A 22,751-nucleotide genomic window follows, 5' to 3' on the forward strand; every position below is an offset into this window, starting at 1 on the left:
CCCTCACATGCTAATGTGTATTTGAACACTTTAAGCTTCTCAGGAAGTGTTTGTCTGGACAAACATGCAAATGCACAGTAATTTACAAAAAATAAAATAAAATTACTTGTCTTAATTGAACATTTAAATCTTATTAGATGCTACAGACTACTTGCATGTTTTTATTTTTTCAAGAGGTGTCAGTACATTGAACTTGAACCTTTTGTCTTGAATTGTGTCTCTGTGTTATTATTATTGTTACATCATGACAACAGATTCTAATAAATATAAATATACAATGGACAAGCACATCTTTAGACATAGCAATGAAGTTTATAGCCTGGTTTAAGCTTTATTTGTTCATCTTCTTTATTACCTCTGTCTAGCAGTGGCCCCTGAGGACCCTTCACTCCATGCAAGTGACTTATTTCTGCTTAACAAGGTGTTTACACCGGTGCAGCCAACTCACAACTATTTCAGGTAGAAGACGTTTTATATGTGTTTTTATCATTATTAATGTGACCCACAATCCTTTGTGGAATCACAACTATGTTGCGCTGGTCACGTGGTTTTGTCACTGAGGCGGAAATGAAAGTTCAGTAGCGACAACGGCGGAGCACAGCTAGAAAAGGTACGTAAATTATCCCCGTTTCTCTTCCATTTCCGGCGTGTCAATTCGCCTGTCGTCTACTGACGTGTCAGGCGCGACTATAAGCGCAGCCCCGCCTGCTCTTCGGTGGTTAAAACGACATTTGCCGCTGTGTCCTTTTGTGAAATCCGGCTACGAAGCTGGCTAACAGTTAGCCTCCTTGGCGTCAAATGTGCTACATTTAAACGCTTCCGACCGGATGTGTGGAAGTTGATCCTTCAAAGTTAAGTTTTTATTTATTTATTTATTTTAATAAATACACACAAGATCAGCAACACATTTGGATGGAAAACGAACAAAATATTATGTAAGCGTAAAAAAAGTATTTTTGTTCAACTTAAATTATATCTACGCTAGTCAATATTAACAGTTGGCCACTGTGTTTGTATAAAATACCTGAATTACGTCTTTTTCTGCTTCAATTTTGTCAAACTTTGAAACCCATGTATTGAAACAATTTTTTTTTCATAAAACAGGAATTATGAAGATAAAATGGGCTCAGCAATGATGGAATCTCATATTGATTTTGGTTATATCTTACTTTGCATTGCTACTGAGCCCCTAAAAGGGCATTGAAGGGAAATGATAAAAAAAAAAGACTTTCTGGTGCACACATACAAGAAAGTACTTTTTTTTTTTTTTTTTTTTTTTTTCCTTCAATGTCCCTTTAGGGCAGCGGTGTCCAAACTTTTTGCCTATTGAGCCAAAATTGTTAAGTCAAAAGCACTCGAGGACCAAAAGATGAATACAAATAAACAACATAACCAAACATATTGTGATTTTCCTTTAACCTGCCCAACAAAATATGATAATTTAAAAAATATATTAAATTGTATTCAGCCTATTTTATTAAATTAAATCCAATCAGATTTTAAGGTACCAAAGTCTTCATTTAGATAAAAGTTGTCCTATTTAAAGTGGATATAAAAAGTGTGCTTATTAAGAGAGATGTTTGTGTTGCTGATCTGATCCTTGTTTAAAAACATCTGGTTTGATCCCAAATCTGACAGATTCTGTCACCTAATTAAACCAGAATACCCTCTTGGTTGATAACATTATTGAGTTACATAATAAACTAATCCTTCAGTACACTGTCCAGCCATTCATTATCTATACTCGCTTATCCGTGCACACATCATGGATGCGGGTGCTGGTGTCTGTCTCCAGGAGGCATTGGGCCAGATGCTGAATACACCCTAAACATATCGGCAGTCCATCACAGGGCAACACAGAGACACACTCGTACATAAGGGCAATTAGGGGGGCTAATTAACCTAACAGTCATGTTTTGGACTGTGGGAGAAAGCCAGCGTACCCAAAGAGAACCAGTGCTTACACAGGGAGAACATGCAAAGTCCTTGCAAAAGACCCGAGGCCCAGGCCCTTCTTGCAGCAAGGAAACAGTGCAACCAACTGTGCAGCCCATTGTGAAGAATATTTTTAAAAAGATTATGCAAAACTTTGTTTGTGACAGCAAAAGTCTACAGCAGACCAGTCGGGTAATAAATGCACCTGTACAGGTGGCACACGGAGGTGGGATAAAATGTAAATGGCTTATCTGGCAACCCACGTTCCCTTTGCGTCTTATTTTGAAAATACACACCGGAAGTCTTGCTGGTTTCTCAGCTTGCCTTGACAGTACGGGGTGCGATCCTCAATCATCTTCCGTATTTGTGTTTTGGACGCAGCTGCCGTAGATATTTAACAAGCTGGCAGTAAATCTGTTGATCGGTGACAAATCTCTGACAGTTTAATGAAAGCCAGAGTTGGTCCCAAATCTTGAACCGGGTATTCTTCCTGTGCACAAGCCGCTCAGCTCGGTTTCCAAGGTGGACAGGAGGTGATGTTGTCCTCTTTTGTTGTGATTAGTCCCTTCGGATCATCTGCGGCTTTGACACTGACCCGAGGTTAGTGGGTTTTGTTTTCTCGTCGGTAAACATCCTGTCTGCCTGTTTTGATTGTTGCCAGAATTCTTCCAGCTATGCGCCACAGATTCCTGAGCTGTTTGCTGCAGTCACCTTGGGCCAGCAGAAAGTACCTGCGCGGTTTTGTCCAAAAACTGGATAGTTTTTCTGTCCAAGAGGACAAATACTCTCTGTTTTGTGTTTGGGAATGATGTTGACGGTGCCAAATGATATTTTGTTGTTCTGGTAGCAGCTTCCAGAACAACAAAATAATAATAATAATAATAATAATAATAATAATAATAATAATAATAATAATAATAATAATAATAATAATAATAATAATTAATAATAATAATAACACTAATTATTATTATTATTATTATTATTATTATTAATACGTATTTTTTTATTAATAATACTTATTATTATTATTATTATTATTATTATTAAGGTAGTAAATTACAAGTACATCAACCATTGATTTTGTTAACCTCTGACTGGCCGATATCACATTCGGTTAATTCTGATTTCTCTCTCAGAGATATAAATCACATATTACTTTCTGTATAAATGGAAAATTGAACTGACTTAAAACTGTGCTTATAGAAAAATTTAATGATCTTACAGGGGAAACTTAGAATAGCTTTCTTTCTTTCTTATCTGCAATAGTTGATTATCACTGAAAATCAACCAATGCAGTAGAATCCTCTCGATTATGTGATGGAGGTATGCATTAGGGATGCACCATATATCGGCATTAACATCGGTATCGGCCAATGTTAGCCATTTTTTAATATATCTGTATCGGTCCCATAAGTATTAACAACTGATGTTTATTTCCGTCTAGTTGCCCTTTATACCAGTGTTTAAAGAGGGGGAGGTGAGGGGGTTGGTCGTGTGGTATTTGTTCAGTCTTGTTAAAGTGACAGTGATGCGTCACATCCAGGATTGTGTCTTATTTTTGTTTTTTTTAAAGAAGCAGAGATCATAATGATAATAATAAAAAAAAAACACTGTGAGTAACCACCAAACCCCGCATCTTCCGTGACCGCACCGTTCCGTTCACCTAAGTGCACGTCTGTCCGACGAAGCAACTACGTTGTTATTTTAATTAACGAGAACGGTTCCATATTCTCCGTGACTTCTCCGAACGTCACCGTCAGCGGACAAGCTCTCCGTCGTTAACGTCAAAATTCAGAACAGGTCTATTTTTTGCTCCGTTCCGGTCCGTCGGACTCCAACCAGAAAGAAATAGCCCACTGTTTTCTACTGAGATACCTCTAAAATAATCACATTGGTAAATATCGGTTATCGGACATAACAGCAATATTAATATCGCAAATCGATATTGGCCCAAATTTTCATATCGGTGCATCTCTACTATGCATAAATAAAGAGTCATAAAGAGAATAACAGCATTTCCTCTTTATAGTTTACTAACGTTTCTTCTTGTTGTTGTTGTAATAGTTGAAGCATGCCAGCAGGAAGCCTAAATTATCTCTTCCCTCCATGATCGATACATTAGGGCCATGTGAAGAAGAGTTGGTGTTACACAGCTCTGCAGCAAAACAAGATGTCGCTATTATTTCAAAACAATGAAAAACCGGTTAAGGAGTTCACTTTTAATCTGTTTTTAGCATCTTGTCTTAGAGATGAGCACAATTTGTTTTGTTAGCATCAAAACGATCAGTCGAGGTAGTAGAGCTTCAAACGGTGCGACTTTCCAAAGTGGCCAACGTCACTGGTTCTAGACAGGATTGGACTCTTTAAGAGGATAAAACAGAACAACTTTGCTTTAGTAAGTTTAACTTCCTTTTATCTGCCGACGTCTGCCTCTCCATTGTTAGTTTGTTGTTCTAACTTCATTCATAAACGCGTCACTGATTCTGATAATGGAAAACTGAGTCATATTCTGTCTGGAGAAGTTCACACACAGAGCAAAGTTGTTACTGGACCCCGATAGAGCGTAGCTGAGGCGTTCACTGATTAAAAAAAATAAAAAATAATAATTTGGTTTGTAGTTTTATGTTTAATTAATTACCCAACAGACCGACTGGCTCATTCTGGTCGTTAGTAGGACTCCGATCATCACTAAATTACTATAATATCACATAAGAGCAGCAAACTCACCTCATCTAAATGGCACAAGTAATAAGAAATTTGTGAAGCATTTCATATTTCAGTTTTAAATGCTTTACCTAGATGTAAAATATTACATGTGACTAATTCTAAGAATGTTTTGTGATTCATGACACCCTTTCTTTGCCTAATTTGTTTTATTTACAAGCTGTCAATAGCAAATAAGTTGTAAGAATATTATATTTACCTGTGATAGATGCCAGAGTTTTGTAGATATTTCATTAGTTTCTGTGTAAAATCACGTCAGGCTCTCTAGGCAAGACATTTACAGTTTTCAAGACACATTTAATACATTTTGAGATTCCAGGATACAATGAAACTTTCAAGGTCAGACTATTTTTCCTTTTAATCCCTGGAAACTTCATTACGTCTCCGGCTGCAAAGAGTTGGATTCAAACATGTAATTCAATATAGACACAATATAATCGGCTCAATGGAACCTTTTTATAAGAGTGTTTTTCTTTTATTATTCTTAATGAAGTATTTCTGGATGGTTGCTCAGGAACCAATGAAAATTGGTCATTTCAGTTTAGTGATTCCAGTGGAACTGAGCAAACGGTAGATAAGAGCTCCAGACTGCAGACCTTGATACTACAGCAAGTACATTTTTAAGCCTGTGCCTATCTCCAGCATTTGATTTTTTTATATTAATTCCTAAAAATCAATTAGTATAACCAAAGATGGAATAAAAATGTTTTTAATTTTCCGCTGTGAACTTAAATGTGTGAGGTGGCATTTCCGGCTCACGCTGCACTCTGGTAGGTGAAAGTTTAATGTCTTTTTTTTTTAATAATCCCCCAGGTTAGTGTCCAAATTTAGTGTCCCTTTTGGGATTAATAAAGTATTTTTGAATTGAATGGAAATAGCAGCTGTAGATATCTCTGGCGTCCCGTTTTTCTACCCTGGATCTGTTTGGATATTCTGCCCCACAGCTTGTTGTGAAAGCAGTTGTCTCAACATTCAGGGAGAGGCTTTGGTCCTCATAGTCACCATTAACTATCTTTACTTTTATTATAGGGCTGCACAATAATTCAATAACAATATATATCGATGATAGAAAGAAAAAGGGTCAATAAAGAGTTCAGTAGAATAAAAGTTTTCCTTCCTTTTGCATTCTAGCCATGTAGGTTAATATTAGTCATTACATCCTCCCAACCAATCACAATGCAGACCCAGGAACCAAGCCACGCCCCCTTAAACAAGTTCAGAGATGCGTTCTTTTTTTTAAAAAGTTGCAGTTTTGGTAAAAAGTTGGTTGAATAAAGGGTTGCGATTGAATTCAGTGTTTGTGTCTGTATCTAAAAATAGGTTGCTAAGCAACAGCATAAAATGGGCACGGCTGGACTTAAAATATATGTTTTGAATTTGTTGATAATTATTGATATCGATCAATATGATTTCTATTTTATCAATATGCTTTTTTTCTATATCGTCCAGCCCTACTTTATTCATTTGCTGTTGTAGGTTAATATAAAAGTACTATCAATATGCTGGATAACTCAGTCATGTAATTTAGGTAACGGCAATCGGATCAAAAAGACTTGATTCTAAATCTTTAGAATCGATTGTTGAGACTTGAGTCGATACCCAGCCCAGAAGTCTTTATTTGATTGGTTAAGGCCTAATTCATACCTTCCAATCTGCTCAAAACACAAAGCCTGGGTGAATTTCATCTTTCTTTCAGTGTCCAGTGGGGTCCATTGGGCCCACTGGCGACATCAAATATATTCCCATTTAAAAGAATACGGCTTCAAAGAAACAGCAGATAAATGAATAAATTGAAACCACCTCAGCATCGCCTCGTTTCAGGCTGTAGTAAAAACGTTACGTCTCCGAGCAGAACGCTGCGGTTCAGTTTGCGAAGCTTGCCGATATTCCGTAAAAGAGTAAAGCATCCAAGCAGCCCTTTGTAACAGCGATTTTACTCATAATTGACGTTGCAGGGGTGATTATGATTGTCTATAATATGCTGTTCAGGTCGATGCAGTTATTATAACAGATGCCTACTCATCACTTTGTGGTTTGCAACGAAGTGGACAGAAATATCCTGCTCTGGCTTTTCAAGATGCAAATAATTTACATTTTATGAAGGGCGGCTTGATTCTGGAAAACATCCGACATATTAAATCTACTCAGTGTTGAAATTACAATCGTTTAGTGAGTTCAGAAACCTGCTGCATTTATTTCACTAGAACAAAAGGATAATGTAATGGCAAAGTCAAATGTAAATAAAATTAAAAATATAAAAACATGTTTTTGAATATTGCCAAAGTACCGCGTGTTAACGTCAAATAAACATGCAAGCATATCGAGTTTTATTATTATTATTATTTTTTTTTTTTTTTTGGCGAGACGCTACAGCGGCGGCTGCGGTGAGGCGGCGGCTGCGGCTTGGCGAGGTAGTGGCGGTAGCATCTCGCCAACATAAAAAAAATTAAAAAAATAATAATACTAATTAATAATAAAACTGGCGAGGCAGTGGCGGCAGTGGCGGCGGTGGCGGCGGGAAGCTTGATGTTCATACTTTCACAGTGTTAGTCATTGTTTGTACTGCCGTTTTTTTACTTTTCGTTGCGTTCGCCTGTCTGCTAAGCTCAAAACAACCGCGCCTGGCTTGACGGATAAACCAGAACAGCTGAGCATCTTTATGACAGTGCACTTTTACTTTCGCCCTCTGGGGGGAGCCTCGCTGGAAAATTAACCCCGGTTGCATAGTATACCTTTAAATCTACTCAGTGTTGAAATTACAATCGTTTAGTGAGTTCAGAAACCTGCTGCATTTATTTCACTAGAACAAAAGGATAATGTAATGGCAAAGTCAAATGTAAATAAAATTAAAAATATAAAAACATGTTTTTGAATATTGCTTTTTTTTTAATTTTTTGGGTCATAAATGAAAAAAAGTGAATAATTGCATAGCCCTAAATGTGTGTTTTCTTGTCTAAGGAACCAGGAACAAACTATCTTAATAACCCATCCAGCAAGAAATGTTCATGAAGATCCATTAGAAGTTGTTCCTTGATGAGTTAAACGTTCTGCACAGCGCCAGTACATCCCTACGTTTTGGAGATTTTATTTTCTATTTTGTCTGAATGGCTTGTTAGGCTGGAGTTAAATGGCTTATCGAGCACTAAAACAAAATGCTGTGTGGAAGTACTGGAATTAAAGTTGACGAGAAGAAGCAGCTGGTGCACAGAAAAACCTAAAAACACAAACAAAATTTTCTAGAGCAATAAAAACAAAACCTACGAGTTGCGATGAGTCTTTAAGCCACATTTAAACAGCGGCTATGGCTCCGGATTAGTCAGCAGCCGCGTAACTAACGACAGGTCACAAACGTTACGTCCATGAAAGTAGTGCAAAGGGCAGCCTCTGTTGATCGCTCTCCTGTTGTGCATTGCAGGTTTTCCTTTCGCTAAAGGCTGCAGAGCTTATCTCTGACTTTGCTCAAGGTGAAGCCGTTGGCTCTCGCTACCTTTTGAAGGAGGCCAGCCGTCTGCAGTGGGTGACATCTGCTGAGCAGCCGGGGAAGGGAAACCTTTTAATGCGAGCCGTTTTATTTGTAACAGCTGCTCTAATGTGGTGGTGGGATCTGCTGATATCAGAAGGTGGAAAGAGGCAACAGACCCTCATGACTTGTACCGTTAGAGCGCAAATATCTCAGTAAAACTATATAATAGCTTGCTGCCACTTTACAAAAGGCTAGACGTGTTTATTATGCATCAGTTAAGGGCGAGCAAGAGACAAACGGACTGTTTTCTTGGCAAATAGTGACCCTAATCTGTTTAACTATGTAAATCGTCTAGGGTTGCTAAACATTTCAGACTAAGTTACTATCTGGTAAGCGCAAACAGTTTTGTCTCTTGTTTACCTTTAATTAATGCATAATAATAACTTATGAATGAGTTCTAAAGTGTTTACACTGCAAAAACGGATCTAAAAATAAGTAAAATGTTCTTAAAATGAGTGTTTTTGTCCTAGATTTGAGATGGTAAATAATATTATCTGGCAATGGAATGAGTATTTTGACCCCTAAGATAAGATAATTAGATACACGCACTTGAAATAAGATGATGGAGATGAATTGTTCCTATTTTAAGTACAAAAATCTTATTCTATTGGCAGATCATCTTATTTACCTGCTCAAATCAAGGACACATACACTCATTTTAAGAACATTTTAGTTATTTTTAGTTCTGTTTTTGCACTGTATACAGATTGAATAGCTTATATGTAAAAGTTGTGTGAGCAACAAGGTCCAGGGTTCAGAATCCCCACCTGGGGTCTTTCTGCACGGACTTTGCACGCGTGGTTGCCCTCGGTTCTAGAGATGCATCGATCCAGTTTTTTCCGATCCTCTCCAGTACCGATGCCTGGGCTGAGCATATCAGCCGATGTGTGTCGTACTGGATCGGCGTCAATAATCCAATATCCGGTCCGGCTAATTAGCCAATATCGGAGCTGATATCCGATCCGGGCGTCGAAGCGGTGCATCTCTAATCGGTTCCTCCGACAGTTTAACAACATTGCTGGTCAGATACTCCAAATTGTACCTGGGCGTGAGGGCGTGTGTGGTCTCTGCTGTTCCCTGTAACAAACAGGCGACCTGTCCAGGGAGTACCGGGCCTCCCACGCAGTGACCGCTGGAGATGGGCACCAGAGACCCTGAGAATATTGGAGGTTATAAAGAACGGATGGGTTGGAAAGTCGGGTTTTCTCAGTATAATACATTCAGACGCTCAACGCCTGCATTTGGTGACATCAGGGGTTTAATGCTGCACACCTTAATGAGCTGGGTGGACAGGTGGGAAGACTCTTCAATATCTTGGATATTTGTCTCCTGTGAACCCAAACTTTTTAATTCTTGCAAGTTTAGTTTAGGTTTAGTTTATTTATTTATTTAATTGAAAAATAACATTTAAATTCATACACACAACACTAGCAAATCGATGCATCTTGAATGAAAAGGAGCAGAGAGAAGATCAATCTTATGAAATCTGCCCCTTAATTTATCTTACAATAATTGTGCATCTGTTCTTTTACTTAATCTTTTTTTTTTACAGTATTTACATCCATCTTGTCTCAGTTATCCATATTTGATGTAATTACATTTTACAGTATTCAAAAATATTATGTAGCATCATTCAAACTCAAAATGCTTTACACAGAAACAAAAGAAAACATGTAAAACACAAACCTTTCTGCTTCAAAGAGCATTATATAGAAAAGAAACAAATGCTAAATTTCTCTTAATCGATAATAATAATAATAATAATAATAATAATAATAATAATAATAATAATAATAATAATAATAGTAATGTATTATTATCAGTTTGGTCACAAACCAGTGAATTATTCCATAATTTCATATTTACTCAATACACTTAATTTAATACATTAAAGTCAAACTGTTATCGCAACATTCATGGCATATTGTATGTTTTCCTAATGCCTAATTCCAATATTGTGTGCAAAGAACTGCTTTGGTGATATATTTTGTACCTTTTTGTTGTTGTTTTTTTTTTGTTAATACTCCTTGCATTCATGCATCCAAATCCGATGGATGGATGGATGGATGGAATCTCCCTTCTTAATCTTTAATCATGTAAAGCACTTTGCATTGTCTTTGTACTGAATTGTGCTATATAAATAAATTTGCCTTGCCTTGCCTTGCCTTGCCTTCTTGATGCCCAGACACCCGATGTAGGTTTTAGTGAGTCAGTGTCAGCTGCCTGCAGCCGATGATGCTGAGCCTGCTTCTCGTGTGTCTCTTGGCCTTAAAAGGGAGTCTTTTCTTTCCACTGTTGCAACATGCATGCTCAGTATGAGAGACTGCTGCAAAAATGGTGTTTCACAAGATAACAGTTTTTTTTTACCAGTTGGCCTATTAAGATGAACCTGACTGCATTTTACAACTATAATCCAACTGGAATGTATTACATTTAACTCGAATATCTTCATTTTAAAGTGTACTGTAAATGTTTGTGCTTCCTTATTGACGCTTAGATGCTTAGAAGCAACAAAAGAAGGAATAAATGTTCCTGGGGCTTGTGTAGACGGAAGCTCTTTGCAGACTTGATGCGGGTTTATGTCGGACGTCAAAGAGGAAAAGTGTAGTGATGAGTTCAGATTACAGCAGAGACTTTAATCTGATTGGCTAATGTGTCTCTGAGGCTGTTTAGCAATTATATGGCAGCTCCCCTCCTCTACACAGATCCGGATAAATTCCTCACACGAAGCACCTCTGGTTGTAAAGCAGGGAGCGCATTGTTTAATTTAGTGTTTTTTTTTGTGGTTGTGTTGCAGAGCTGTGATGTCATGGCAGCTGCCAGCGTGACCAGACCTGGCAGTGCCCAGACCACCGAAAAGTCTCAGTTGATCCTGAAAGGTAATGATCAAATAGACAGTAGAGGGAAAAAGTGCAGTGCAATTAATTATTTATTTTATTAAATTTTTTTAATGTGCAATATTTCCCAACATATTTCATACTGTCGTTGCTCACAAATGGCACAAATGTATGATATCCAGGTGATGTGCTGAGTCAGGGATGTGTTGCTGGGGGTCATTAAAGCACACGCTGTAGGGCAGGGGTGTCCAAAGTCCGGCCACGGGGCCGTTTGTGGCCCTCTGAATGATTTTGGGTGGCCCTCAATCACAGTTGAAGAATGGCCTAAATTAGGTTTTGCCAGCTCAGATGGTTGAGGCAATGCACTTTTAAAAAAACTGGGCAATTTTCACTGATATGAGGCCTTTCAAAAAAAAAAAAAAAGACACAAATTAAAATCTTCTTAAAAGGGAAAATGTAAGGTGCAAATATATTTTTAAGTCTTTTTTCAGACATATTTTTGCTTTGAATTAAAGTTGACAGTAAATTAGACCACAAACTTTTTTCCAATCGGCAGACTTGGGTGCACCCATTTATTTAACTCGGCAAAGTAAAGCTGGAGTGAGCCCAGTCCTGTTCTGGTTGCTGAAAAGACACAAAAGAAAAGAAAAAGATGATCAACCCAAATGATTTAGGATACAGTTTGCTGAGCGAACCTGCAAGAATCTTGTTTTGTTTCAAATCTTAAATAATATACTTGTTTTATTAAAGTATTTTTTGTGTGTAGTTTATTGTTGAGCCAGTAAAAAAAGAAGAAAAAACAGTTTTTTGACATTTTGATTAAAAAAAAGGGGTTTTAATTTTCTGGCCCCTGAGTACTTTCTACATGACATTATTGGCCCCCATGGCAAAAACTTTGGACACCCCTGCTGTAGGGCGATGCTTCTTTAGCCTGAAAATGGTTGAAATTTTTCTTACCTTTTTAATTAATTAGCAGTAGAATTGTGATTCTTCTTTTTTTGACCCACGATCAAGAGAAAATTTGTTTGTTTGTTTTTTTTTGTACCAACAAACAACCAGCAAGATTTGAATCCGGTCAAATACAAAGGAAAAACAACAGATATGCCTAAGAAAATGTACACAGAAATAGAGAAAAACATTTTTATTGTCCCACAGTAAGAAAATTCACGTGTATCCGCAGCAAGTCCACAACAGAAGAATAAATACTGTACAGTTATATAAAATTGTGTGCTCAGATTAAATGTGGAGCTGAGTAGGCCAACCTGAAAGTGTGCAAAATGTGCACTTTTTAATCGTGCATAAAAAAAATGCCAAGGGTACCAATAAACGTGGAGGGCGCACCGCGCTCTGGCCAGGAAACTTCGTGTTCACTCTTTTTTTTTTTTTTTTTTTTTTTTTTCACCTGTCGGATTGTTCAGCATCAGTGGGAACATGGAGCTGAGAAGGTGTAGCTCACTCCTGGCTGTGGTTTTACTGCTTTCTAATAAAACCTGAGTGGTAGAAACACACGCAAAAATACTTAAATCGTTTTTATAAGGCAGGTGTGCTGAATTTGGCTCTGAAAGGGAACATGATGGGACTTGGAGCACAGCTCAGTGTAAAACTGTAACTTTGTAGCCGTACTGGCATGATACCACATGCTGGCTAAAACAGATTATCAAACTGATTTTTACATCAACTACTTGAGTTTCTGAATTTAAACAGTTGTTAGAAATGAAACTAACCTGCTCTGTAGATCTGAGCTTTATCAAAATGCATAATTTTTATATTTAGGTTTATAAAGTAATGCTAGTTTTTATAGAGAAAGTATATGTAAAAACAGGGATGAAATCAAAAGTTCAACAGTAATAAAGTACAAAGGACAAAGTAAGGATTATAGAAAAATATAGAAATTTAAAACTGAGCTACGATTAAATTGAATTTTAATTAAAGCAACATTGGAGTGTTTAAAGGATTAACAGCTCTCAAACTTTACGACGGTGTTGTGATGGTAAAATGATTTAAATTTTAGATTGTCCTTTTAATCGAGCAGTTTTGTCTATACTGATTTCAGAAAAAGAATTAACACACCTTAGCTGAATGGCACGTTCTTTTGTCTTTCCCATTTTGAAGAGTAGCTAAAAAAAAGTTGGTTTCTGCGCTGGATTCTATTCATAACCTAGGAAATAATAAGTCACAGATAACTAGTTGTGTAGGAGTTGCTACGGATGACGGATGGTGACTCAATCACAAAAAGGTGATAATTATTGGATATATAGTTAAGTTGGACACTTGTATCAATTTAGAAAGCACTTCAGTTAGAGTAATTTTAAAGGAAGGTTGCCAAAAAAAACAACAGTTCTTAATTGGTAAATGTTTGCCAATGATGCAAATTAAAGATTAAGTTTTGTATTTTTTCTGTATGAGATTGTGCTGTTGTTGCTTCATCAAAGGTTTTTTACACATCTTTAACATTTAACTTTTCCCGTATTCCTCCTCCGAGTGCAGCTTTCTTTGAAGGTAATTCCCTTGTACCATCTTTTCCACTCATTAAATGAAACCGAAACCTCGGCCCTGTTGTGGAAAGACTGGCACCGCCGGCTCGTTTCGTCATGGGAAAGTTTGTTTTAAGGAGGCTGGGTTTGTTTTATTTTGAGCAACTAGGAGGAACCTCTCAGGCTGAAGATGCCTGAAGAAGTCGTCCGGCTCCGCGTGCTAAAAAAAGCTCGTTTTTGGTTATCGAGATATTGAGTTATTTATTTTATTTGATTGCATACTGGTTCTTCACGTCAACAGCTTCCAGATATAATAGTTTGAAGTCGGATTACTTGTCTGTGCTCACAAGCTTACGGCCATTTCTCATTCTAACAGCTGCCCAATAACTGTGCACACAGATTTTCTCTAAAAAAAAAAAAAAAAAAGCCAAAACCTCCCTTTCACTTTCCTAAATTTCACATTTTAAAACTCCAGTATACATTTGGCATTGACTCAAAACTTCTGTGGTAGTTCGGTAATAAAAATAATCCTCAACAATTCAACTTGCCTAATATTTAGGCTAATTTAGAGATGAGCCATTAACTACCCACCGATAACCGTCTCTGCACCTCCTCTCTTATGATTCAATTCTCTTGAAACCTGCTCTGATCGTTCCATCTTCCTGTCGCCGCCTCCTGCGTAAGCACCAACCCGGTGAGTCATATTTGTTCCAGGAAGGAAATTTCCCAATCTGTGATCATTTATTTATCTTTTTTTTTTTCAACCATTCGCCCTGGGCCCTGTAGGTTTCTCAGCCTTGCAGGTCCGTCACGGCGAACCCATCAGGACCTGCAAAGCTGAAACGAGCTCCGACAAGCCTCTCAGAACATGTAAAAGAGTTCAAACCTCTCAGCAAATCTGGGTTTTACAACAAGAGCAGAGCATGGCTTCCAAAAACGTAGCATTAATGTTCATTAGAAAACACTTTTAAGCGGTTAAAAGTAGTTATTTGTATTTATTGCAGTCTGCAGGGTAGCTCACTTTTAGTTAGATAAAATGGTGTAATGAGATTGTTTAGATGATTGCATCACCACATCAGGATGCCATCAAGTGCTGCAGAAAACTGGAAATCGTTGATTTAATCAGATGTGTGTCGACAGGGAGACCCCTATAATGGGGGTCTGCTGTTTTTACAATCTTGTCAATTATTTCTCTCACTCCAGGTAAATAAAACTCATAAATCCACTAATGTTACCTGACCTTTTTAAAAAATGACAAATTATAGTTTATGTTAAATATCTGCCAAAGAAAATCTCTCTTCTTCTTTTTTTAAACCATCGTTTATTCTTAGATTTTAGGGTAATAAGAAAAAACATACAAGTTTTTCAAAAAGACAAGAAATGTATTTTCTTTTATGGGAAGTTGATGTTTGTGGAAAATGATGCAAGGAAAAAAAAACACGTTATATCCAACCTAATGGCAATAAAAATGGATCTACAAACCCATTGCTGGTGATTTTAGTGCTTTTCTGTTGTGGGGATTCAATACAAATCCATGAAAAATACTAAATATAAACAAATGCAGGTTCAAATGTTTTTTTTTTCTTTTTCATTTTTTTATTTTTAGCCAAAGTTATTTAGAAGTATTGTGGAAAGTCCAAAGACCCAGTTGGGATTCCGGACCTGCAGGTTACAGACCCGTGATGTAGAACATGCAGGATGGTGGGCCAGGATTCAGAACCAAGTGATGCTGCCCATCTTTACTGCGCCACCAGAGGGCGCTGTGTGGTCACCCCACGACTGACAGAAAATGTCATTTTCATTCTGTGCAACACCTAATCATGGGCGTTCTTTATTCAAATGTAAAGCAAATTTTACTGAAGAGATAAGAAAAACTTAAAAATATATACGGTTCCAATAAAATAATTTTTCTGGAAGACGCAGGTGTTAAGACGCTCATTTATCACATTTTCAGCAAAGAAATCTCAACTTTTACAAATCTATGAAAACTAAAATCTTGTTCCTACAACGTTTTCTGTTTTGATTAAATTCAATTGTATTGAAGGCCAAATGACGAGCAGTAAATATTGATCAGAACTGCACTCAAACGCTTCACTGATGATGGTAATGAAGCACCCAAACCAGAATGTATAAGGGAGACACTAGTTAAAATGTTAGAGGATAAATACAGCCCTCTAAGTCTGTGAAAATTACTGCTGAACTTTCTGTTTAATCAAAATGTATTTAAAGTTATAATCATATGTGTATTCACCTTAAATAGGCTATAATGATAAATGGTAACAATAAAAATCTACTTTAATTCTTATTTTGGGGCGGGGGGCCCTTTTTAGATCTTTTTTTTTTTTTTTTTTAACTCAGCCTAAGTCATACATTGCAGAGACAGTAAAGTTGATGGAAGGAAGCGGTAATGTTTGCAGTAAAGACAAAAGATCCCAGTTTTCAGTAAACTGAGAGAAAATAAATCCAGATTTCAACGTATTAAACGAAAAATCTCAGCTTTTCCCCGGTTTATACAGGAAAACAACCCAGGCTCCAACTGTTGACAAAAGAAGTGCAAAAAAAATACTCTTTAATGAGATTTTTTTTCTTAACAAATATTTGAATTTTGGTAGTACTGTGGTGTTGTGTGTTATTAAGACATTTTATGTAGTTTCTGACCTTTTTATGAGACCAACCTCAAAATAAATTTATTTCTGATCTGCAAGATTCCAGAAAATTGCGGCGTTCTCGTTTTAAAAAGTAAAACCGGCAGCTTTATTCAGAATAAACTCACTTTATGTTGGCAGGACTAAAGATCAGCTTAAAACATGTGATAAAAAAATATGTTTCGCTCTGGTTCTGTTTCCTGTAGATTAACCGATTTAATTTCCTCCAGCTTCCAGAGAAGAAACCATTCTCTCCTTGCGTTGTGATTCACTCCTCTGCAGCTCAGAGCTTCTGTTTGTTTGTACGCAGTGGTGTCAGCAAAGCCCCAGTCTCCAAAGCTGCCGAACCGTCATTCTCGGCTCAGCTCCTTCGTCGAGGTGACTGCCGACGGTCTGACCAGTGAAACCAAAAAAACAGGCAAACGCACCGGGCACCTGGAGCTGCAGTGGAATGAGGACCTCACCCTGTAAGAGCAACTCTCATAGATTCACCCAAAATTTCCATTAATGCAACATAAAAATCCACTGGAAACGTCACACAGTTTTCTAAACATGTCTTACTTGAAATCATCTCCCTTACTCTCCAGTGCAGAAATTAAACTTCCTCCATCTTTTCTAAGGAATTCATAGCTGTGTATAACTTTAATATAATTTAAGCGTCAAATTAACAGAACTCCAAATATGCTTAAGTGGTAAAACGAGCAATTGCATGCAGTTGTGTTGTTGACCGCCTGCCATGTTGTCCTGCGTGTTGCAGCAATGTGACGCCTGAGAGCCACCTGGATCTAAAGTTGTGGAGCTGCCACACCTTGAGAAAGGAGCTCCTGGGCAGTGCTACCATAGACCTTCTGGACACGCTGCGCACACACAATGGCAAAAGTAAGAAAAGTCAGCCTTGGGGATAAAAAGCAAAATTCAGATACATCCAACCTTTATTTATTGTTATAGTTATTATAGTTTTTTATATATATATATATATATTTTGGCGTACGTTTGTGTGTTCTGTTTTTTTTTTTTTTTTTATCAGTAAAGTTTATTTAATTTTTATCTTTCAAACACACAAACATGCAGAACAAACCCAAAATATAAAAATAACAACACAACCCTATACAATAAAAATCAAAAGACCAAAACCGGCACCTACTAAGTAATTAAGCACAGAGCACGCCATCATGTGATCTAATAAATGACATAAATAAACTCTAAATTTGGTTCGTTTTTACCTGGACGTGGTTTATCTCGGCAATTAGTGACTGAAACGAGGCAGTGTCTGTCGTGAGTGTTGTCCAGTTCCCGGTCTCCTTAGACTAAGTCCAGCCACCACAAACCCTGACATTTCTTTGCTCTATCCAGGGGACATGAGAGATTTATCTCCCAACAGACGGAGTTACAGGGATTTAGGTATGGATAGTCTAGTCTGCTTTTCAAAATTTACAATGACTTCAGTCTAAAAATGAAACACCAAGGGACCCCACACACCCAGAAAACATCCAATCATTATGAGAAATTCACTTTTTGCACGTTTCTGTACTTCCATTTGGGTCTTTACTGCTTTTAGAAACAGTCCAAGCGTTAAAAAAAACATCCAGCTGTTTTTTGGCAATAAGTAAATGTTATGTTGTCTGTTTACAAAACCTCCCAATTATCACGTCACAATCGGCAGCCCCTAACCTGGCAACCTGAGCTAAGTAAAAATGGCACAACCTTTATATCACATTTTACACTGTAGTTGAAATAATCATTATTGAAATAAATAAACAACTTTTCGACATTAATACATGCCGAAAAGTTGGCATACAATTCCTTACACAATACAGCTGAAAACGCAGACAACTACTGGTTAGCATGGCACTAATTTGCATTGAAAACTGGGACTCTAGCACTATTGAGTTCTTGTCTAAAAACCAAAATACCTCCTATAAAAACATAACACTCACTGACAGATGTTTCTAGGCCGTTGAGAAGCTATAGCAAAATAGTTTTAACGCTTCGGAAATGTGACTATCAATGGATTTTTTTTTTTTAAATTGTCGTGGTGGTCAAACTGTTGTTAATGTCTTTGAAATGTAACATATATTAACATTACTTTCTGAAATAATATATGAATTTTTATACATTGCCTGAGTCCACACTATGTTAATCTAATTTGACCAAAAACAGTAAACAGAGGCACACACATTAAATGAGGTGAATAAGTGTTTCAAGCTGTGTGGTAATTAGGTGATTAGTTTACTGCAATTAAACAGTTTCAGAGAAAAAAAAGATACTAGATTAAAAACTATATTATATTTATACCCCACTTTGTAATCCAGGGCTTAATCATCGGCAGCTTTGCGTATACATTATATATTCGCAATGTGAAAACAGAGCAGGTCTCTGCGCTGACTGCACGCAGGGCTTTCAGGACGAGGCAGCCGCCTGTGCCTGTGAGACAGCGCTGAGGGAAAAATGGAAGATCTCACAGCAGCTGCCTGTGAGACAACACTGAGGGGAAAATGGAAGATCTCACAGCAGCTGCCTGTGAGACAGCGCTGAGGGGAAAATAAAAGGTCTCACAGCCGCCTGTGCCTGTGAGACAACGCTGAGGGGAAAATGGAAGATCTCACAGCAGCTGCCTGTGAGACAGCGCTGAGGGGAAAATAAAAGGTCTCACAGCCGCCTGTGCCTGTGAGACAGCGCTGAGGGGAAAATGGAAGATCTCACAGCAGCTGCCTGTGAGACAGCGCTGAGGGGAAAATGGAAGGTCTCACAGCTGCCTGTGCCTGTGAGACAGCGCTGAGGGAATAAGGAGATTCACGCAGCTCTAGCAGTTGTCATGCGACGGGAGACTGATGCTTTAATGTGAACTTGCTAAATTGTCAAAAACGGAGAGAAAAATCACTAGATTTGTTTCTAGTTGCTTTTTTAAATATAAGTTGCTGGAGGGGTCTGGAAAGTCCCCAAATACAGCAACAGAGTCACAAAGTTGGCAACACTGCGCTGTAGTTTCTGGTTTTCCTTCTCTACCGAGAGCGGCACAGTCGCCTCCAGTAGCTTTATTCACTAGCAGCTTCAGAGCGAGACACACAGGAGCCAGAGGGGTTGGTTTTTAGAAATTAAAGTACATGATATTCTAATCATAATTAGTTTAAAATGAATTTAAATAAGTGTGCAAGTATACAGTAGCTATGCTATATCATATGCTTTACATTGTTTTAACTTATTTTTTGAATTCATTCTGAAGGTGTGGCGGTTTTTATTGTTGTGTGCCGTTGCGCCACGTTCAAATACATGCAGCGGAAACCTCACCTGCAGTAGCCCTGTAGGAACAGGCTACTTACCATTCAGACACTGTTGCTGCATCTTTGCTGGCTGTGCAGCAGACTTCTTCAGCTTCTGGGGGAAAGATGTACTGTTGTACCATTTTGCACCTGTTTGCAGCCATTTTCACGTGTACAAAGTGCGAGTTTAAACATTGGGTTGGGGGAGCGAGACCAGCTGCAGCTTATTTGCGTAAAAGTGACAGAGCCTTGAAAACAGTTCATTCTGAAAGGAGCTCAATATAGGTGAAACTGAGGTGAAATCTCCTTATCTGAGAATAATTTTGTGCAAAAAAATGTAATGAGAATGTTTTCTTACTGCTTATAGACCTGTCCTAAAAGTTTAAAAGGAAGCTCAGTAGGTCATATACGATATAGGACGATATAGAAAAAAAGGCACATCGATAAAATAGACATTACATTGATCGATATCGATAATTATCAACAAATTCAAAACATACATTTTAAGTGCAGCCCTGGCCATTTTATACTGAAGTCAAACTCAACCCTTTATTCAACCAACTTTTTAGCAAAGCTGCAAGTTTTTATAAAAGAAAAAGAACGTGTGCTCTCTGAACTCTTTGAAGGGGCGGAGCTTGGTTCCTTGGGTCTGTTTTGTGATTGGTTGGGAGGATATAATGACGGTAATATTAACCTCCATGGCTAAAATGCAAAAGGAAGGAAAACTGTTATTCTATTGAACTTTTTATTGAGGCTTTTTTTTCTATCATCCATATACGTCTATCGATCTATATAAATTGTTATTGAATTATCATCCAGGCCAAGTCATAGTAGTCCCTTTAATTCTTTGAGATTCTATGAGTTAAGCCACAATTTAATTCCTCCAAACAATTTAGTCACATTTGACCTAAGTGCTTAATTTATACGAGATTTAGGTTTATTTACTATGCAGTTTTTAAACTTCTTACCCGAACTCGTTTAAGCAATCTCCTTTTGTTGTTTAGTTATTTGACACAGACCCTTGTAAAAAGAGGAAAAAAAAGAAGGTTTTTCCACAATTACAGGCTGTGTAAACAGCTACTCACTCTTTCATTTTGGGTTGTATAACTTGACCCAAGGTGAAACATGGCACCGCGGTGCTTTAACAAAGATGGAGTCTCACTTGTTTGCTTAATTAGGTCCAGGTGATGACTGGTTTCATTTGGCCGGGGAATGTTGCTCACCTCTGCGCGGCTAGACGTTAGCAGCACCTCTGCAGGCTCCTACAGCTGTTACTGCAGAGCCTAAAGAGGAGAGGGTGGAAACGGCATGATGTAAATATGCTGTCTTGAGTTTTTAAATGACAAACGTCATAAATTAAAAAAGCTCAGGCTCGTAGATTAATGCTACTGCGTATGTTGTCGATCCTCCGTGCCTGTTTGATGAGCGACGCCACGCTGTTCTCCCATTTTAAAGCAATAAGGATGTCCGATTACGCCCTTCCACCTCTCCTCGCTACTTTCTCCTCTTCTTAATCACTCATCCTTTCTCCCTCTAGTGGAGAACGTCCAGCTGAGTCTGGTGCTGCAGACGGAGAACAAAGGCTCGGTTGTGGCAGGAGGGGAGCTCAACGTCTGTCTGGACGGCATGGTTGTTGATCTGGGCTCTCTGCCCAATGGCAGCACAGCGGCAGACAGTAAGCCCTGCATCTTACCACACACACACACACACACACACACACACACACACACACACACACACACACACCCTCAGCCTCATTTAGCCAGGAAGGTGTGGGTAGGAACAGAAATGAACAGAGGAACACCTCGTGAAGCCTTCACATCACAGACACACGTATTCATTAAAGCCCAGGCAGGTTATGTTTAATGAGTTCTGCTGTTGAATATGCTTGAGATGGAACACCGTTTATGCTATACAGAGCTTTCATTCACAAAACCAATGTTAGAGACATTTATAAAGAACAAAAATGGGAAAATCATAGCTTATTTTTTTCACATGAACATGCACAGTTTACCCACAGAAATTCAGGCAGCTGAATATAGATATAGATTATCCCTCCCTATCTTTGCTTAATATTTGTTAATTCTACAGCAGCAACAACACAAACATGTAAATATAAACGTAAACACTGTGGTCTCTGTTTTAAAGTGTGTTGTCTGTCTATCCCCACCACAGTGATTAGTTGGACTTTAAAAACAGGACAGATTTTTATGCATTATGTTTAAGGTATACAGCCACATTATATGCTTATATGCTTAAAAAGACCAAACACCGTTTGATCATGATAAAATAAAGTTATATACACCACACCTCCACCCTAAAATAACAGTAATCCAAAAAAAAAGTTAAAAAACAAAACAACTGGACTTTTTTCCGAAATTTGAAGACTTTTCGCTTCCCATATAACTTCGGAAAAAAGTCCAGTTGTTTTGGGTTTTTTTTTACTTTTTGTGGAATGATCATGACCTGGATGACTGAGAATCTTCACCAGCATAAGCTAACAGTACGACACGGATGTTTCCGTGCTACTTAAAGGTCATGTGCATCAGCTAGCGCTAGCTTACAACCTGTAAACGGCTTCACTGCAGCACAAAGACAGGGTTCTGTCGCAGTCTGGGCCCTTCAAGCTGCACCACGCAACGCTCTGCTGCGTGAATGCAGACTGAAACAGTGAAACAACATGCAAACACGTGTTCAGTCTTTGTCGTCTATAAATTAATGTTTCTATTAATTTTTAAGTGGTACAGGAGCAGCGTATTGTTTTGACAAGCCTAGAGAGCCCTTTTTTGTCTATATAATGTTTACATCTTGGTTCATGTTGGTCAAAATGAATTACCATTTAAAATTGATATATAAGTCGCACCTAAGTATAAGTTGCAGGATCGGCCAAACTATGGAAAAAAAAAGTGACTTGTAGTCTGAAAAATACAGTAATTTGCCTACCTGTTGGTGTTGGTTTTAGCTTCTGATTGTTTAAGACTGCCATTTAGATTATATATATATATATATATATATATATATATATATATATATATATATATATATATATATATATATATATATATATATGTGTGTGTGTGTATGTGTGTGTACGTTTCTTTTTTTTTTTATCAGTAAAGTTTATTTAATTTTTATCTTTCAAACATACAAGCATGCAGAACAATCCCAAAATATAAAAATAACGACACAACCCTATACAATATTATTATATTTCTAAAAATATATTTTAGTTCCATTGCATTCATAGAGACACAGTGCTTGTCTGTCAGGGTTTTTTTCCACAAATTCGCCTTTGATTACACTTTTATGACCTCTAGACAGAACAGCACAGTCCTGGTTATTGTGCGCTG

General features: G+C 37.7%; 1 protein-coding gene across 4 annotated transcripts in view; it reads left to right on the top strand.

Annotated features, from left to right (window-relative positions):
- The first annotated feature begins 516 nt into the window (after positions 1–516).
- wwp2 (WW domain containing E3 ubiquitin protein ligase 2) overlaps positions 517–22,751 on the top strand; it is a 99,502-nt gene continuing 77,267 nt past the window's right edge. For 2 of the 4 annotated variants that reach the window (XM_036125165.1, XM_036125171.1), the window contains exons 1-5: positions 517–610; positions 10,983–11,064; positions 16,452–16,608; positions 16,899–17,020; positions 20,939–21,076. In XM_036125165.1, the coding sequence (XP_035981058.1) occupies positions 10,995–11,064; positions 16,452–16,608; positions 16,899–17,020; positions 20,939–21,076 (487 nt within the window). In that variant the 5' untranslated portion in view covers positions 517–610; positions 10,983–10,994. Of the gene's footprint in view, positions 611–2,268; positions 2,536–10,982; positions 11,065–16,451; positions 16,609–16,898; positions 17,021–20,938; positions 21,077–22,751 lie in introns of those variants that run through there. The other 2 variants (XM_036125169.1, XM_036125174.1) reach the window with 2 other exon arrangements.

The sequence above is a fragment of the Fundulus heteroclitus genome, chromosome 2 (assembly GCF_011125445.2).
Source record: "Fundulus heteroclitus isolate FHET01 chromosome 2, MU-UCD_Fhet_4.1, whole genome shotgun sequence".
Taxonomy (NCBI): domain Eukaryota; kingdom Metazoa; phylum Chordata; class Actinopteri; order Cyprinodontiformes; family Fundulidae; genus Fundulus; species Fundulus heteroclitus.